Source organism: Gymnogyps californianus, chromosome 12, assembly GCF_018139145.2.
Source record: "Gymnogyps californianus isolate 813 chromosome 12, ASM1813914v2, whole genome shotgun sequence".
In the NCBI taxonomy this organism is placed as follows: Eukaryota; Metazoa; Chordata; class Aves; order Accipitriformes; family Cathartidae; genus Gymnogyps; species Gymnogyps californianus.
Genome location: NC_059482.1, coordinates 21,973,537 through 21,991,392, shown reverse-complemented (window position 1 = coordinate 21,991,392; position 17,856 = coordinate 21,973,537). Strand labels below are relative to the sequence as shown.

General features: G+C 52.9%; 1 protein-coding gene across 1 annotated transcript in view; it reads left to right on the top strand.

The window, feature by feature from the left end:
• Positions 1-17,856, top strand: part of HYDIN (HYDIN axonemal central pair apparatus protein) — a 146,978-nt gene that overhangs the window by 84,511 nt on the left and 44,611 nt on the right. Inside the window, 7 exon segments of the mRNA XM_050903888.1 lie at positions 10,024-10,228; positions 12,142-12,258; positions 12,947-13,156; positions 14,052-14,189; positions 15,827-16,004; positions 16,524-16,657; positions 17,404-17,537. Coding sequence (XP_050759845.1) covers positions 10,024-10,228; positions 12,142-12,258; positions 12,947-13,156; positions 14,052-14,189; positions 15,827-16,004; positions 16,524-16,657; positions 17,404-17,537 — 1,116 coding nt within the window.

Genomic DNA, 17,856 nt, shown 5'->3' with positions numbered 1-17,856 from the left:
ACCGGGAGCCTTTCTCCTCCCAAGTGGGTCTTCCTGTAGCATTAGTAATTTCTCATGCTTCTGCCCTCTCTCCTTCCGTGTCCCCTGGCAGGCTGCACTGCAGGGACCCTGCGAGGCAGATCCCAGCCTTGTTACTGACAACCCCCCCCCAATTCTGTGTTATATTTGATGGTTTTTTTGCTTTGTTGTTTTTATAACAAGGAAGAAATGGAAAATGCGGACAGTGAAAAACAGTGCAAGGCAAAAATCTGACAGCAGCGCTCTGTCAGCTACCAGAGGGGAGAGGTAGCAACATCAGCAGCGAGAACATACATCGGAAATGCATACATCCACTGTGCCCCTGATGCTGGGGAGTCTCAGATGAGTGACAGTAGACCATACCCCCTTCTCACCCCCCCAGTGCTATCAGCTCCTTGGGGCGGTACGTTTTGGGCTTTGGTAGCCCCGTGGGTGCTACTTTCCCTGCTTAAATCCCGTGGGTAACTTAGAAAAGGAGGGCTGAGTCGTGATGAAAATGTGCTGCTGAATGTGTCCTTCAGCTGCATGTGGTTTGGCAGCAGCAGAGAAGCGATTTGCTTGGTGTAACAGAGAAGTGGCCTCTTACTTCTCGGAGATGGAGTCTCTTGGAGCGAGGGCTGGGTGCCGGGCAGGCATCACCTCTGGGGTGGCAGTCTGGCTGCCGTGAACGGCTTATGGAGAGGCTCTGTACTCGTGGACAGAGACAGTGGGGAGCTGAAGCAAGGGAGAGTTGGAAATTTGCTACCTGTTCCACCCAGACAGAATGAAAAGTAAATGAAATGATTGCCAAGGAGGGGTTTGGAGCCAGGCGTAAGCGAGCATATGTTGTTACCAAGTCTATATTAGAGACATAAACCCGGATACTAGGTGTGGTACAGTGATCCTTTATCAGGACAAAGATTGGGGGGTGATGATTTCCTATTTGCAACATGTCTGCAAGCTGCTTTCTTCTCCACCTTCACCTTCAGCATGGTGACCGTCACCATGCGCCCTCCATCTCTGTGCCTCTTCCAGCATGGTGCTGCTCTTTTCCCAGCTCGCTTGCTGGCAAGTCAGCCAGCCTGCCCCAGGCCTGGGCATGGCACCTTCTGGTTGAGCTCGTGGGGGCATGACTGTAGGTTTGAGACAGCTTCTGTTGCCCCAGGGCTTCTGACCACCGGTTACGCTGTCACATGCCTGGAGGACTTCTACCCGGGCCATTGCAACGGAGGTTGGAGCCCAGAACGGCTGCATGGGAATAGCTTTAACTGTTACACTTGGGTTTTCTGAGGCTCAGCCTCCTCCTTTGCACAAGGGTGACAGACCCTGAGAGCTGTCATTCGCCTCGGCGGACTGGGGAGCAGCCCCAGAGTGTTGGAGGAGCGGATTGAGGGTAGGGGAGGCAAAGGAGAAAGCATTGCTTGGGTGAAAAGCACTGCACGTCCCACCCAAGGTGCTGTCAGGCAGCTGACTGTCTCCCTGGCTTTGTCCTGTGCCATCAGAACAAAGCATGGGAGATGTCCATGTGTCATCCACACCCCGAGTAGGCTGTGGTTGGATGGGGGTTGCCTTCTGGTTTTATAGCCGGTCAGCAAACGTTGGCTGAAAGGTGACTTCTTGCTCTGCCAGCAACGTTCAGCTAGCAAACCTGGGGAGCAGCCGATTTCTCTCTTTGCTTTCTGAACATCTTCATTACCCAAGGTACGTTTGCACTGCTAAACGGCGTCCTTCTCCCTATAAATGTCATTACGCCTGCGCTGCCTGAATGGCTTGTGCTTTAATTCCCTCTGGGCGGGAGGCTGCTGCTCGAGGCCTGTCTCTGCAGAGCTTTGCTGTTTATGAAACAAAATGTTGATTTTTTTCTTTTTTTTTAATGGGAACAGCTCACTGTCATAGCCTTGCTGAGGCAGAGCGAGAGCATCAATTCAGGAACCGCTGCTGTTGCTTCCACTTTGTCTCTCTGGCAGAGCACTGAGTAGGGGAGCCATCAGATGAAATCCGGGTGGCAGAATAGGCTATTTACTCCTGTTTAGTTGCTGACCTGCTGTCACTGCGTGTGACAATGATCAGTAAGGTGACATAATTTTCCAGACCTCGTTTCTCTTAATTTCTCGATCACACTTGTTGTGTGTGTTTCTCACCCATTACGCTTTTCCTGCTTCCTGCAGGCTGTGCGTTAAACAGCTTTCCTTAAGGGAACATCCATCTGAACCCACTGGCATCGCTCTACCCAAGAGTGCTGTTTCCAGGATCGCTGTGCTCTTTCCTGGTGCTTCCCTGTCTTGGACTTGTCTTCACAGGGTGGCTGAGAAATCTTAAAACTTTAGGAGAAAGGGGCTCAAGCCCAATTTGAATCTAGGTATCAAATCCTCGTATGTTTGAGGGTATAAATCTGCACTGGGGATTTTTCTGCTGATTCCTTCTAGTCCAAGGCCCTTCCTAGCGCAGAGGTGATGGAGAGCTCAGCTCCCTGCCAGTCCCGTCTTCAGCCCGGAGCTGGCTGCTGCTGAGACAGGGATTCGCAGCAAAAACCCTTCCAGAGAACGGGAATTACGTCCTGTGTGAGGCTGGACTCTCACAAGATGGTGAAACTGGTGCTCGTCCTTCTGTACAGCCACTCTGTCCCCTCAAGAGGCTGATAGTGGGATGGTGGGTGGACAGCATGAGTTCTGGGTGGGTTTCAGATCCCTTGCTGCTTACTGGCCGGTTTAAGGCAGATGAGGAGAATACCAGTCAGGGAGATCGTTTCCCAAAACATCATCACGTATTTCTTTTTCAGAAAGGGTGGGATCTGCCCGGCATGTGTCAGTGCTTTGTTTTCCTGTTGTATCGCTGAGGAGGCAGGAGATTGTCCCAGCATGGAGCAGAAGCAATGCTTGCTGTTCCTCTAAAAGCCAGGTGGCCAAAGCCAACATTTTGGTTCCCCAGTGGTTTCTTTGCCAATGGCTTCTTTGCCCACAGCCACCAGCTCAGTGTGCTCTAGGTGAGGAGCCACTCCGTGCTGTGATAGGCTCTGTTAAATAACCCTGTTAAACAAAAATCATCTCTCGTCCAGCTGGCCCAGCTCTTCATCCCTGAAAACAGCCACAGTGTGAAGAACTGCCGTTCCTACTGCCCTTGTAGCTCTGCAGGAGCATTGATTCATAGAATCATAGAATATCTCAAGTTGGAAGGGACCCGTCAGGATCACCGAGTCCAACTCCCTGCTCCTCGCAGGACTACCTAAAACTAAATCATATGACTAAGAGCATCGTCCAGATGATCCTTGAGCTCTGACAGATTGCCGCGCTGCTCGCAGAAGCAAGTGGATTGTCTTTGCCAGCTCAGAGAACAAGTAGTGATTGGGTTAAGAGAGTATGGACCCTGTGTCCAAACAGCCCAGGTGAGGACTTTGGGATATTAGGGATGTATTACCATAAATGTTTATCTCCTGACTCGGACAGGGAGGCAGCCAGGGGCAAAGAGAGGGGAAAACTTTAGCTCTCTACAGCACAGCAGCTTGGAGAGGACTTCAGCTCACAGGGAGATTTAATGGGGGCTCTGCAAAGAGCGGGGCAGTCCAAAGAGATGCCCGCCCCAGAGTTAGTGGTGTGGGATGCTGCGAGAAGGTTTGATTTATTCCCCACCATCCGCTTCACGTAGCAGAGGGAGGCAGGAGTCCCCAGGGGGTCGGGCACCCCAAGGGTCCTTCTGGGCCAGCTGGCATGCCACGCATTTTTGAGAGTGCCTAACTCGATTCATGCCGCCTTTTCAGCTTCTCTGCCCTCGGGGGAGTCATCTTTCTCCTCCGCAGGAAACCTTTCCAACTGTGAGCTTGCTTTGCTTGCTTCCTCTTCGATGGTAACTGTCACCTCTCCCTCACCCGCTTGCCTCCATCACCCCCCCACTTGTCCCCGGCTGTCCCTGGTGTCACCTGGACCAGGCCAATCCTGTCTGGTTGTCCCTCGCCCCGTCCCCAGGAGCTCAGTGGGACCATTGGACTGTGAGCACTTTTCCCGGGAGTATGTCTGCCTTGCTCTCGGTAAAGCAGGGGCTAATTATGTTGTACTATGTGAGTGACCTTTAATAATAACTCAGCAGCGATGTTAACTCGCCTTTTACACAGGGTAAGAGCCATGCACAGCCCTAAATCTGTGATTTCTGCCGGTGTGAGGAGCCCTGCTCCTTCTGGACAGGGGATGGATGGCGATGCCGGCGTACTCAGCAGGGGTGGAGCTTCAGTGTCTGATTTATTTTGGGATGCAACCCTAGGAAGTATATTAAACTGGAGCTTTTTTGGTTTGTTTTTTGTTCAGTGTTTGTTATCTTTGTTGCTCTACCTTCTCCTGCCTTTCCCCACAGTGACCCGCCGCAGAGTCCTGTTGGGAGGGTCCGCTGGGCTGTGGCATTGCTGCCCACCCAGGATGTGCCGGGCAGCCTGCATCAGCACGGGCCGGTGGAGACACCTTCTGGGGTTCAGCAGAAGCGGTCGAGATGAGCAGGGACGTTTCCTTCTAGATGAGGACTTCAGGACATGCTCCATCACTTCATCTCCCTCCTTTTCCTCGCTCTGCTCTTGGCACCGTGGAAGGATGGTGATGCTAGCTGGTGGGCAGAGAGGCCAGCAGCCATGCTGTGACCTTGTCCTCCAGGTTCAGTTTTCCTACAGCGTAGCTGCAAGCCCTTGTACTCCAGGGATTGCGAGGTCTTTGCATGCTGCTGTGGGGTGCAACAGGGCACCCGGAGCGCAGGGGTGCCTGGGCAGAGCCCCCAGGTACGTGCTGGTCCTCAACCCCCAGGATGCCTCAGCTCAGGCCTGAGCTGCTTTTTGACTTCTTGTAGGGTGAAGCTGGCCTGCCAAGCGCACCCAGTCCGCTCCCTACCACCTCAGGCTGTGTCCTGTTCATCCCTTTCACAAACTTGTTGAGATCCAGCTTTGGTCTCCTGCAGCCTTTACCCGAAGGAGAGGATAGATTGCGAATGTCTCTCTTCCCATGGCTGGGAGCCTTCTGCTTGCCTGTCTAACGCACCCAGGAGCAGCCTGCTGCTCTCAACTGGTTATGCTCAACCAGTTCTTTGGCTCCCCACCGCTTCCTCATATTTTTAACCTTTGCAGCCATACCCTTCGTATTTCCAAGCTCTCAGCGCTTGCCCCCATGAAGACATCTTAAAATGGTGAATGTCCAGATCCCTGCCACAAAGACGGCTGGAGCACATCTCTCCTCCTTTGCTCTCAGTTATGGGAGTCAAATACGGTCGTCTGTTTGCAGAGCCAATTTTTGAAGTAGCTGGTAAGATTGTAATTGGTGCTGATTACTTTAAATAGCATCTCCAAATTACAGCTGTTGGGGCTTGTTTAATTTTGAACAAAGACTACAAATTGTATTTATCATTAGAGATACAGATTGGTTCAGAGGGACCTTTGGCCAGAGTCTGATTGAGAAGCATTTTTCTGTCAGAGAATCAGGAGCTTCCTACCGCCTCGCCTGATGCTTATAAGTCACCTGGCTGATGTGGAAAGCATGAGGAAGGAGAGGACGTAATGGGTAATGTTTTGCTGTCTGTAAAATCAGTAAAAGTCAGAATAACTCCAGTAAAGTCAGTGGAGACTTCTTCCAGGGCTGTAACTTGTCAGGAGAGGAAAGTACTGCTGCCGAAGGATGAGCTCTGCAAAGACCCGCTGTGCCTGCAGTGCCGGTGGTGGCTGGCCCTGATCCACCTTAGGTTGGACCAAGGTGGCTGAGGAGCTTTACCGCCTGCGCCCTGCAAAACTGGACCAGCCGCATCCTGTGGAAATACTCTGGGAGAGGCATGAGCCGTGTCAGGCGGAGCTTGAGGGGCCTCAGACCCTCCTCTGACTCTTCTCGTCGAAAGCGATGGTACAGTTGAGGTCTGTGGGCTTCAGCAGGAGCCCCGAGGACTCTTGGTGCACCCAAAAATCAAGTCCTGTGGCTCCTGCTGAAAGGTGCTGGACAGCTTTGGTTGCTGCCCCAGGAACGTGAGATACTTCACTGTTTTCAGTAATAACATCCCTGCATCCATTCCTACACGATTTCTGCTTTCAAACAAGAAATCAAAATTCTCCCTCGTCTCTCAAAACTGACATTTTTTTTTTGACTCTTAAGTGCCCGTTAAAACCGCATATTAACTTCAAGTTAGTTAATACTTGGTCACAGTGGGACGTCCCCAGGACCGCTCACTGCGTTCAGATCAACGCCGCATCCAGCTTAATCATTTCCAGCGTGTGCGCAACAGAAGTTGGAGGCATCGGATCTCACAGCAGTGATGTTGCTTCTCTTCTCTGCCTCTCCACTGCCCGGTCTGAACTTCAATGGGTGGTTCAGTAAATACACAAACCTTAGCTCAGGAGGGGAATTTATCCTAGCAAAGAAATAGGCTTCAGGGCTGTTTGGACGAAATGCAGTTTAATAGTTGCTGTTGATGAGGGCAAACCATCACTATCTCCTTCCTCAGCTGCTTGCCAGGTGGCCCAGCTCAAGCCCAGTGTTCCCACACGGTGCACTGGGAAGGTTTTTGGTTTGCTCCTATATTGTATCATTTTGTTTCCAGTTGCAAACACCTTTGAGCTGTCTGTGGCTTGTTCCAAAGTGCCTTTTTAATATGCATCTGGTGGCCTGAAGGAGAAATACAAGTGCATCGTAGGGGTCTGTAAGCCTGTTTAGGTGCCTCATGGGCATGCGCTCTTGGGTGCTTTGCCCTGTTATAACCTAAAAAGAACTCGTGCTTTGTTGAGAGGCTTGTTTTCACCTGGTGCTGTGGCTGTGCTGAACGGGTGCACCAGCATCTGGTCCCTGGGGGTCTGGGCAAGGATGCTCCGCACGTGGGTGCCGTGCAGTAGGGAGGCAGGCTCAGCACCGTTAAAACTCTTGCGTTTAATGGGAAGGGGTGGTGGCTTCTGGCACGTGTCCCTGGTGCTGGCAGGGGCCGCGGGGAGCTCGGGCACTCCCGTTGCGGCGCTGCAGGTTCGGGGTGACCGTCCTGATGTTGATGGCTCTCGCACAGCCTGAGCCGGCAGGGTCACGTCATCCCGCGTGAATCTTCACATGTAGTTTGCAGCAGCGGTGTGATTTCTAGCTCCTCTATTTTGGGAGGCGGGTGTGGGAAGCGGTGTGAAGCTGTGTCCCTAGCAGGCTCAGAAACCAGGAGACAGGCTGAGATATTTTTTCCTAACGTCTCAGAGGTTGGGGATGATGGGCTGTCCTGGCCCTAGCAGGAAGGATTCCTCTCTCCCTGATGTCAATCTGCCCGTGCTCCCATTAAATCCCCACTGTTAGTTCCTGGATGCGTTTTGTCTCATCTGAGGGGTGGCCAGATCGGGTGAAACAGACGCAGAGGGGGTTAACACCTTGCTTTCAGCAGCTCCAGGCTGACCTGCTTACGTTGGGAGGCTCCTTGTCTCGGCTCCGTGGTGCTGGTGGAGGCAATTCCACAGCCCTTTGGCCCCTCTGGTTTGGGATGGGTCCTCTCTGCAGGTGGAGGAGCTGCTCTCTGCTCCTTGCCTTCCTCTCTGCGTTCACAACCTTGGCCAGAAGATGCTGGAGAGGAGGAGCTGCATAAAGCCTGGGCTCATGCTGAACATCTTGTTATCTTCCCCTTCCTTCTCCTTTTCTAAGACAACCCCCTTTCCTTCGGCGCCGGGGAGATTTCTTGTCCCAGGGGTCAGTTTTCTATTGCCACCTTGGGTTCCTCGCTCCCTTCCTTTTCACGTTACACTTGTTGTTATTCATTTTGACTTTCCCCCACTGGAAAAAGTCCCTCGCTGCGCTTTGTGCTTCTCTGCAGCAGGACTTGCTAATCGCATCATCTCCCAGCACCGGGTCCCAGAGGGCTTCTACTTTAGAGTGAAAAATATTGTTGTCTAGGCACCGCCATCCCATGAAGTTGCCTCAAACCATTCTATAAAACTAAAAGTAATTTAATAAATGATTATGGATTTTCCATCTCGGGGGTTTATCTCTCCTCAGGAGTTATTAACCCGCAGTATTTATCACAAGCGGCTCTAAGAGCCGCGCTTTCATTTCCTCGCTCGGATGGATCACAGCTAGCAGTTGTGGGACAGCCACCGTGGTGACAGCCAGACCCATGCGCTGAACTGGTACATGGACTGGTATGTAGCTGGAGGGCTTTGAGGTGCTCCTGGCCCTCGATATTTGTACCCCTACGCTGCAGGCTTCTCCCTTGTCACCAGGGACAGGTAGCATTCAGCTGCAGGCTGCCCGGAGGCACCGTTGTGGCAGCTGAGCCGAATTTATTGCATCCGTACACAGATGCTGAAGTTAGTGGCTGCTGGAGGTGTTGAGCAGTTCGGTCACCCATCAGTGCACCCCGACACATATTAAGGTGCCTCGGCTGAGAGGAGCGAAGGTTGCACAGCTGGGACTGGAGATGGGCGATGCTCTGCAGGGGCAAGCGAATGCCTTCGTCCCCTCCAGTCCTGCTCTGCTTTTCCACGTGGACGGTGCCGAGATCTTGCTCGGGGTCCCCCGTGGGGTGCCAGCAGCAGGCGGAGGGAGGGCTGCGGAGGAGCTCACCTGGGCCAAGGCTTGTTCTTGTGCGCAGTTGCAGGAAGGACAAGTCAGGTAGGACCTCTCAGGTTATGAAGAGCAGAGCCTCTAATCCAGAAATGAAAACCAGTCTTAAATAATAAGCTACAAAGCTGAAGATAAATATTTATTTGGGAGCACGTCATTAAAGGCACCAAATTCCCAGCTGGGAATGAAGTATCCAGGCTGCTGTAAAAAATCTGCCTTGTTTGGCTATGGGGGGGAACACTTGCGAATAGGCCTGGTGACAGGCAGCCGTGGTTCGAGTGTGTCCATCCACGTGGCGTTAGAAATATGAACAGAGTTACCGTGAGCGCCTGCTGCAATTTAAAACAGGGAACGTAATCTGAGTCACTTGGGAATGTTTGAAAATGTTAAGCCACATACTTTTTACTGACAGATGTTGGTCAAACCATAAACTCGGCTCTGTTCATAAAACAAACCGTTGAACTGCTTTGCTGAATCGTTTGCCAAATTGGTCCTCAAACAGTTTGCATTTAGAAACTGCTGTCGGTAAGTGCCACATCGGTTATAACCTTGTTTCAACGGAGCCGCTGCCCTTTTAGCGTGAGGTGCAGTTAGAGCCGTTGTTTTGCAACCAGGGAATACCTGCGGCACAGCAGGGAGCTGAATCTTGTCATTGATACTTGCTGTATATCGATTAAAAACGACCAAAGCTGCCTTCCCCAAAGTACTAATCGCTGCTGCTTTGGCGCTCATCGGGGATCAATGGGCTGTTTAATTGTGAGTCTCTGCCTGGAGTTGCTCAATGTGTCTTTCTGTGTTGCCTTGCGTGTGCAAGGGTGTCCCGTGCTGGGCTTCCGTGGGTGCCCCTGGGTGGTGCTGGGTTCCATGGGTGCCCCCGAGCGGCGCTGGGCTCTGTCCGGTCAGGGCACAGCAGGCTGTGGGCTCCATCACGGCTCCTGCCTGACCGTGCTCAGAGAAAGCCACGGGCATCGCTGCTTGCTCGTACTGACCTGTGGCTGCGGGTAATTGTCAGGGGAAATATTCAGGAGAAATACCTAGTAGAGCTGCAAAATTCCTTGCTTCGGCCCTCTGGGCGGGGGAGGCAGGGTCTGTGGCGGTGGGTGCTTTCAGGAGGGCACTGGTGGGTCTGTCCTGGCTCATCGCTGTCCGGATCTGCCCCTTTGCGTCTCAGTCTTACCTTTTTGCACAGTTTGTCTGTCTTTTCCTTTCCCGCTGTGCTTTTTGCCTCCCCACAAGTTGTTCACCTCTGTCCTCTTTAGTTCCTTATTGCAGCCAGTTGCCAGCTGCCTGCACCACCGCTATACCAGCGTCATCCCTGGGCAGGCCCAAGCGTTGACCTGCTTTGTCCTGGTTTCAGAGCTGCTGGGTCAGACCCGTTACTGACCTCACACCACCAGTGCCCACCCAGGGGCCGCATCCTGCCGAGGAGCCGCTCGTGTGCAGGCTTCCCTCCCTCCCGCTGCAGGTCCGTGATCCAAGTTATGTTATTTTCTAGGTTCAGCCCTCCAGCACCTAAATTTTTCGTCAAACCTCAACCACCGAAGGAGGAGGGAGCCTGGTTGGAGCGCTCAGCATCTGCAGAGAGCAGCTCCAGGGATGGAGGTGTGGAGGAGCCAGCCGAAGCCCTGGGAGCGGCGGGGGATCCTGCCCAAGAGCCAGCAGATGCAGATGACTCCCTGGAAGCAAAGGTAGATTTTCTTGTACCCCTACCGCTTGCGTTGCCTCCTCCAGCTTGCCACCGCAAAGCCGTGCTCCTGCCAACCTCCCTTTTTGCTGTCACGTGCCCTGAGAGCGGGCTGGGCAGCAGGGCCAGCAGCTGGACACAGGGCTTCTGGGGAGGGAGAAATAAGATAGTTTTACTTAGAGAAGCCCACTCAGATCCTACTGACCTATGTTGAGTTTGGGATTTTTTTGGCTTTTTTTTTTTTTTTACTACGTAAAATGAGGCTTTTATGTGCATCGTGATGCGAAGGCTTCCAGTTTCCTTCCTGTATCAAGCCGTGCCGAGTATTGATCTCCATGTACCACCTTCTCAACCCCAGCTAGAGCCACCCGTTTTCACGTCTCTGCCTTCAGCCGAGACCCGTTATTGCAGTGATGGCCACAGAGCTGTCTTTTATACAACGAGACTTTGCAAAGTCACTGTCTCTTTCTCCTAGCATGGAAAATGGCCTTTAGTCTGCTGACCTTCCTGGTGAACCTCGGTGCTTTGGAGCTTGACTTTGGTGCTAGTGGGAACCGGCGCCTTGTTCTGCATCGTGTGGGACAGAGGCTGCTCCTGGGGCAATAAAAAAGGATGTAAGAAAGCACGGGAGGTTCTGAAAGCACCAGCGTTGGCATTAAGTTCAAGGAAAGGGGGTTGCATCTGCTCACATCCAAATATCAGTCGTTCTAACGTTATCACTCCGCACATTTTTTTCTGAATCAGGAGAAATGATACTCTGTAGACGTAAAGAATAGCATGGCTGAATGTTTTCAGATAGAAGTGTGAAATCATCTTTATTTCCTGCTTTGTTGCCACGTATGCACAAATAAACCGGGGAAATTCAAGTGGATATGGCTAAGTAGGACCTAAAATTGCTTTGAAGGATACATCTGGATTGCAGCTTCGTCTTCTGCTTGTGTCGCTGTATCAAGGCAATATCCATACAACCTCCCTGGGGAGGCGGGAGACCATAGGGCTAGGAAAGATGTGGGTTAGCATCTTCGGGAATACGCGCTTGGCAAAGCTTTGCTATATTTGAAAATGTGGAGACGACAGAGCGTTGAAATGTGAGAAGACTCAGCCCTCCCCAGTGCTTTATCTACTGGGGAGATGTAGACCTAATAGTCTAAGGATGTCCCGTAAATATTCTTGCAGATTCTGCTGATGTGAAGGCCCCAGCGCAAAGCACTTCTTCATGTTACTGAAAAAGCAGGTGTTCTTAAACTTCAAGAGCAATCACAAAGCTCTCGCTTATAAATAGGGGTCAGAAGCCCAGGGACGAGGTTCTCTTTGAAAGATGGCACCTCCTGAGGTTAAACGCCAGCTCTCAGCTGCTGCAAGACAGAAAAACATCTCAGCTGCCTTTTTCAGGAAGGTGTCGTTCGAGAAGAATGACCCAGTGGAGACCCTCAGCTCTCCAGCACTGATGAGTGTACAAGATCAAACCTTAGCACCATCTGAAATTGGATAGTTGTCCCAAGCACTTTCCAAGTCCTCCTTTTCCTGTTTTTGATACTTCTCACTTGCAGCTGTGTTCCCATTTTTGTCATGGAGAACCTAACCTGTCCAGGCGTGGGGTTCTCGCCATGTTCCTTGGGCAGGAGTGAACGAAGCCCGGCTGGCATGAGGGTGCAAAATGCTCTTGAGGTCTCTTCCAGGACTGAGTGCTGGGTGCACCCAGCTTCCTTGTGCAAGCTTGCGTGTAGGAAATGCAAATGGAGCCCATGTCTCATCCATGGGTGGACTTGGACCCACACTCAACTGATGGCATGGACATACCCCTACTTGATTTGCACCTAGGTCCCATCTCAGCCGCTCCTGGCTTGATGAGGTGATGGAGCCTGCAGCAGAGTGGTCTCACCCAGACCAGCCAGCTGCTTACTGCAGCCTGTGGTGCTTGTTTTCCAGCCGCCACCATCCCCTGCTGCGGAGCTGGAAGGTGCTGCGGAGACTCGGAGCCTGGTGGGGATCAAGGAATTGATGCAGTTCATGGAGACGGAGCCCCTCGCCTTGGGAATGGAAGAGGTAAGTCAGAACCTGACTTGCATATGTAGCCCCCACTCCCACTGGTGGCCCTCAGCACCGCTCACAGAGTGGCCTCGCACCCCTCCAGGCACATTGCAGAGCACTGCTTGAAGCAACTGGTCGTTGGAGAGGCCGTGCGGGACGTGTTGGAGGGTTGACTAAGGATGTTACCTGTGCAGCACTTATGGAGGGCATTATTCATCTTGTTACTAATCAAGTGGTCGATAGGAAATGTCTGCAGTAGCTTTTGCTGTCGCATCTTGCGAGAGAGCAGCGTGCAAATCGGAGAGAGAGAGAAAAGCGTCAGGAGTCAGATGAGCTGGGCTGGAGTCCTCCCCCCGGCTCCAAGGGCTCTCGCCTCCAAATCTCATGGTTTTTCTAAAGGCAGTAAAAGGTGTTTTTAAAGGCAAATTCTGCAGTGGAGAGAATTTCTTGCTGCCGGGAGACATCGCAAATTACTTTTATGTAGTATATTAATTAATGCATTAATTAGTGAGTATGGGAGAAGATTTTTCCCATGATCCCTCCACTGGTAAGTGGAATGGATGCAGGAGGAGATTAGGATGATTTTGCCTGTGTTTGAGGAAGAGGCCCCTCCAGCCACGTCTGTACTTTGCTCCAAGCCATGGCTGCTCTTCTGCATCAATTTCCACGCTCGACATCCTGATCTCTTCTCCCCTACCTCCAGGTTTTCGATGTCCTGCCGCTGTACGGTGTGCTGCAGCCGGGCGAGAGCCAGCGGGTCACGTTCACCTTCTTTGGCCACGCGAACATCGTCGCCCGTGTCATGGCGCTGTGCAGGGTGGAGGGAGGCCCGACCTACGAGATCGCGCTGAGTGGGGAGGCTTCGCTCATCAACTACCTCCTAGACGTCACGGAGATCGACTGCGGGCTGCAGGTACCGCACGCTTCTCTTGGCAGAGGTCCTTGTCTTGAAACCGTCACCAGTGGGTTGCTGCCCACCTAGGTCTAGGGCTCTCTCCCCTTCCCAGCTACTTTGTTGGCTCTATGGCTTGTAGGACGTATCACTCAAAGGTTGTACTTCCATCCAAGCTGGTTTTTAATGGTCATCATCACCGCCCCCAAAGTTGGGAATTCCTCCTCTTCAGGGTAACTAACGCTGCCTCCTGGGACAGGCAGGATCCCAGTGGTGATCTCCAGAGGGACATGCCCAAAGACATCCGTCTGCCGATCCGCTCCTAAAGCCTGAGGTCCAAGGAGATGCTTTCTTTTAATGCTCTTGATTAATCAACAAAATAAACTAGGGAGGAAGCTAACTTGGGCTTCCCAATCACTGTAGCTGGAGAGAATGTCCCAGAATAATCCCCACTTTACTTCTTTTCGGTTAAAAACCCCACAGATATTTCCAGCTGTTGGCCCTGTATGTGTTGCACTGTCTCCCCTTTTGCTGTCACTGTAAGCTCTGCAAACACTTGTACGTGGGTGCCTTTTCTTCTGCAATGTCTTGATGCCACCTCCTTTGTTTCAGCTAGGTGTTAGATGACACCTTGAAGTGCAGAGAACTTGTATCCTCTTTGGTTTCTTTATTACTGATCTTTACGTGGTTGCTATTGCCCCTCTGCATGCTGCTGTAGATATCTGTTCCTACGTAGGGCTAAGAGGTCCCCTGTGGCTGTGGGTTCTCCAGGTTAACCTGGGAGAGTCAAGTTCCCCTATCTCCTCTGCTTCTCTCCTCTGTTGTGTTCATTTGCTCTCATGCCCATGAAAGCAGAAGGAGATTCCCAGTATCAGGCCTGTGTCTTCAGCTTCCCACTCCTCTGTCCTCTCTTCAGCGGTTTAACGAAGTCACCGAAGCAGAGGTCACCCTGCAGAACAGCGGGAAGGTGGGATTCACCTACGGGGTGCTAAGCCCCAGCGCGGCCACTGCAGACAGCCCTCTGCCCGGCGTGCCTCTGGTCATGCCCAGCATGGTGAGTACGGAGGTAGCACAAGGGATTAATCCTGGCTCTGTGTCAGGCTGCCCAGGAGAAGGTTATAGCGGGGAAAAAAGGGGAAAAAACAGAAGAAAACAAGATAAAAAAATAGGGAAAACCCCACAGAAGCACGCAGGAGAGACAGGGCTGTAAGAAATTGCTGCTGGGGGGCAGAGAAGGTCAAGCAAGCGTGGTCCTAATAGACTCCCTTAATGGCCTTTGCTGGCGGGTGGCTCTGCTGTCATAGAGCAGCCACCGGCGGGAGGCACGACTGCTTCGGTAGCTCTCTGGTTGTGCTGGCACTGGAGCCAGGCGGTGCAGGCTCTCCTGAGGGTCACCTTACCCAGGTTGTGTGATCGGACAGGACCTACTCCTTGTCCCTGCCTGTAACAAACCCTGCCTGGCCCCTGCCAGCACTAAGCAGGACTTAAATGCTCTCTTGCTTGGGCATGAAGCTCCTTTGCCAGAAGTTGTAACAGCCCCTGTACCAGTCCCTCACTCCTCCAGCTTTGCTGCTCTGCAGGAGCTTTGTGGGGCAGTGAGGGGCCCAGGCAGGAGCAGGGCTGGAACAGTGAGAAGAGGAGTTTGCAGCATCCCACCATCCCAGCTTCTCAGTCTTGCGTGGATGTCTCTGAGCTGGAGCAGCGTTCCTATCTATGTCCCTTTTTGCAATGGGAAGAGGAAGCCAAATGGCTTTCATGTTTCCTCAGGCCTGTCTCCTACACGGGATGACACACTGATGCCCTCTTCCTGCGAGCTTCCGAAGACGCAGCTCTGCTTGGACCCGCGCAGTCAGTTGCTGTAACAGCATCATCGGTGCTGGCAGCTTGGCAGGGCTCGCTTTCGCTGCAGCTGCCTTGTGCGCTGGAGTAAGGGCTCAGGGGACCAAGTGGCAGGATCTGTCCCGCTCAGCAGCTTCTCCCTGCAGCATAAAGGGGACTGGGGAGCCGAGGGTCAGCCCCGCGTGCAGAGGGCGAGCCGAGGAAAGCTATGGCTGTGTCCTGTCACCCAGAGCGGTGTTGCCGTCTGCTTGCATTTGCTCTCGACCTGGCTGGTGTGAGCCCAGCCTGGGGCTTGGACAGCCCTTCTGGAAGCCCGGAGAGGAGGTGCCCTTCCCGGCAACACCTTCTTCCCTAGATCTTGTCCTAGTCTCTGCTCCTGCATTTCCAGAGATGTATGTTTGCAGGTCACCGTGAGTCTGGATAGGCTCGTGCACCCTCAGTGTAACCGCGCAGGCAGGACATGTTTGGTTGGGGTCGTTAATAAGCAGTCAAGCCCCTCGACACCAGCCTGGGAACCACTGATGTGCTGTGACAGGAGCTGCTGGCCCTGCTGAGAGCATGGGCACTTCACTCGTATTCCATACCGGCTGGTAAAAGAGCTTTTATTTATTCGGTCTGGCTCTTGCTAGCAGAGGGTAAACATCGTTAGCAGAAGAGCTGCACTCATGCTGAGCAAAGGGCAATCTGTGCTGTGGGAATGCAGCCTTACGAGCACTCTGAAGGGACTTACTGCATCCTGGTGTAGGAGACTTCAGCTTTTGGATACCAGAAAGCTGGAAGGCGATGTTGTCTGATACTTTCTTATCTTTGAGAGAAGATAAGATTCCCTCCCTCTTCTCCCGTGCCCTGCAGGGTTACATTGGACCTGGCAAGGAGCAAGCGCTGAAAGTCTATTACCTGCCAGGAGTGCCTGGAGTCTTCTGCAGGACTTTCCAGATCCAAGTGGGCCACCTGGAACCAGAAGAAATCTCCCTGAAAGGAGAAGGGAGCTTTCCTAGGATCTACTTGGACCTGCCCAGAAACATCAAAGGTGAGCACTGCCTGTCTGCTCCCTGGGAAGGTCCCCTGGTTTTTCCCCCATGTCATATGGCCGTCGGGCAGCTCACACCCACCTCCACCAAGCCTGGAGGTTTCAGGGCTGTCAGACCAACACTCAGCCCTCTGGTTTTTTCCTGAGTCTGTAGCAGACGAGCCTATGTGGGCTTTGCCCCAGGAACAGTCCTGCAGAGCTTGCCAGCATATCTGTCGGAGTTCTGGAAAGATGATGGCTGGACAGAAATGCTCAGGAAAGCTGTAATGTAGGCTGGCAGGGATTTTGGCAGGGTTGGATTTGCATCACATTGCAGGGGATGAGATGTTCCTATGTGGGGAGGAAGATGGGTGGGAGTGAACATCAGGATTCATAGAGGAAAAGCAGCATCCACTTCCCATACATTGCTCGAGGAGTGTGTTTCTGGGAGAGGCCAGCATCGGGGGAGCGGGGCTTCCCAGCTTAAATGGGAATGGCGCCGTGCCCACGCTTCTGTTTGTGGATGTTTTCTTCCTTCAGGAAATGAAAAATATGAGAAGGTCCTCAAGGAGGTGAAAGAAAAGATGGAAAAAGACAGCCAGAGAGATGATGAAGCGGTTGTTCTGGGCGAGGCTGCAGCCATGGACGCACCCACGGACGACTCCGGCACCATGGTGAGAACGGCTGCTGCCCTCTTTGGCACGTGCCACCCTCTCCGTGTGTCATTTGGTCCCCTTGCACCCCGCAGCAGGCTTCCCAGTGCCCTGCTGGTGCTTGGGACCTCCCTGCCCGCACCGGGCCATGATCATGCATCAGCTCAGCATTGCCCTGGGGCTGCCCACCTCTGGTAGTTGTCCTTCCCGCAAATGCATGAGCTTCCTGGCTACCCCAGGGAGAGATCCTGAAGACCATGCTCAAGTGATTGAATTTATGGTACTTTGTGATGGAGATGTAGGTCATCACCGGGGTATCTGTTGCTCACAACCCAAGCCCTACCAAGTTTACAGAGCTTAGTAGCAGCAGCCTGACTGAACCCTGGGACTGTGCTGTCAGTGTTTGTCTCCAGGAGGCACCAGCTTTATCGTGGTTCCCTTGTCAAGAGAGCTTTTGTCCAAGCTGCTTTGGCACTGGCTGGGGGCAGGCAAATACTTGGAGCTCTGGAAGGTTCCTGGCTTGTCTGTCTGTTTGTCTGGCCGGATCAGCTTTTATAACACTGACTGGGCAGGCGAAGATGCTGGAGTTCATTTCCCTTGAGATAAGGTCCTGACTGAGAGAGCAGGAGGTGTCACAGACACTGAGCAGCGAGACAGGATGCCCCATCACCCCTCTCAACAAGAGCAGGGTGGGATCCTCTTTCAGAGACAAGCCTGTGCCTTGGGAGGGACCGTTGCTAACCAGCCACTGTCTTTCCTTCCCTCAGTTGGACACTTGGCTGCAGATGCAGATGGAGCAGATGCTGATAGAGGAACACGCCCTGGAGCAGCAGAAAGCTCTTGCCTCCAGTCCCCCGGAGGACACTGCCTTTGACCAGCGTGCTTGTCGAAGGCTTCTCAAGTTAGTAGGGACTCCCGTACCCTATTTCCAGGTGCCCTGAGGGTGACACCTAGCAGCGCACCCCTGCTCCTGAGAGCTCCTTGTGTCTGCAGAGCTGGGAATAGCTGGGGACTTCAGAAAGGGTCTGATCCTGATAGCTTTGGCATGCTCCCTGGGCACAGCTGAGTGTCCTCACTTCCACAGTGCCACCCTGAGCTTTGGAGGTGCTCAACTCCCCACAGATGCTGGGTTCTGTTCCTAGAGCTGAGGGGGTCCAGTGCAGACCATCAAGCCCTTCCAGACAGCACAGACAGCATCCCTGTTGACCAGCTGTGAAAGA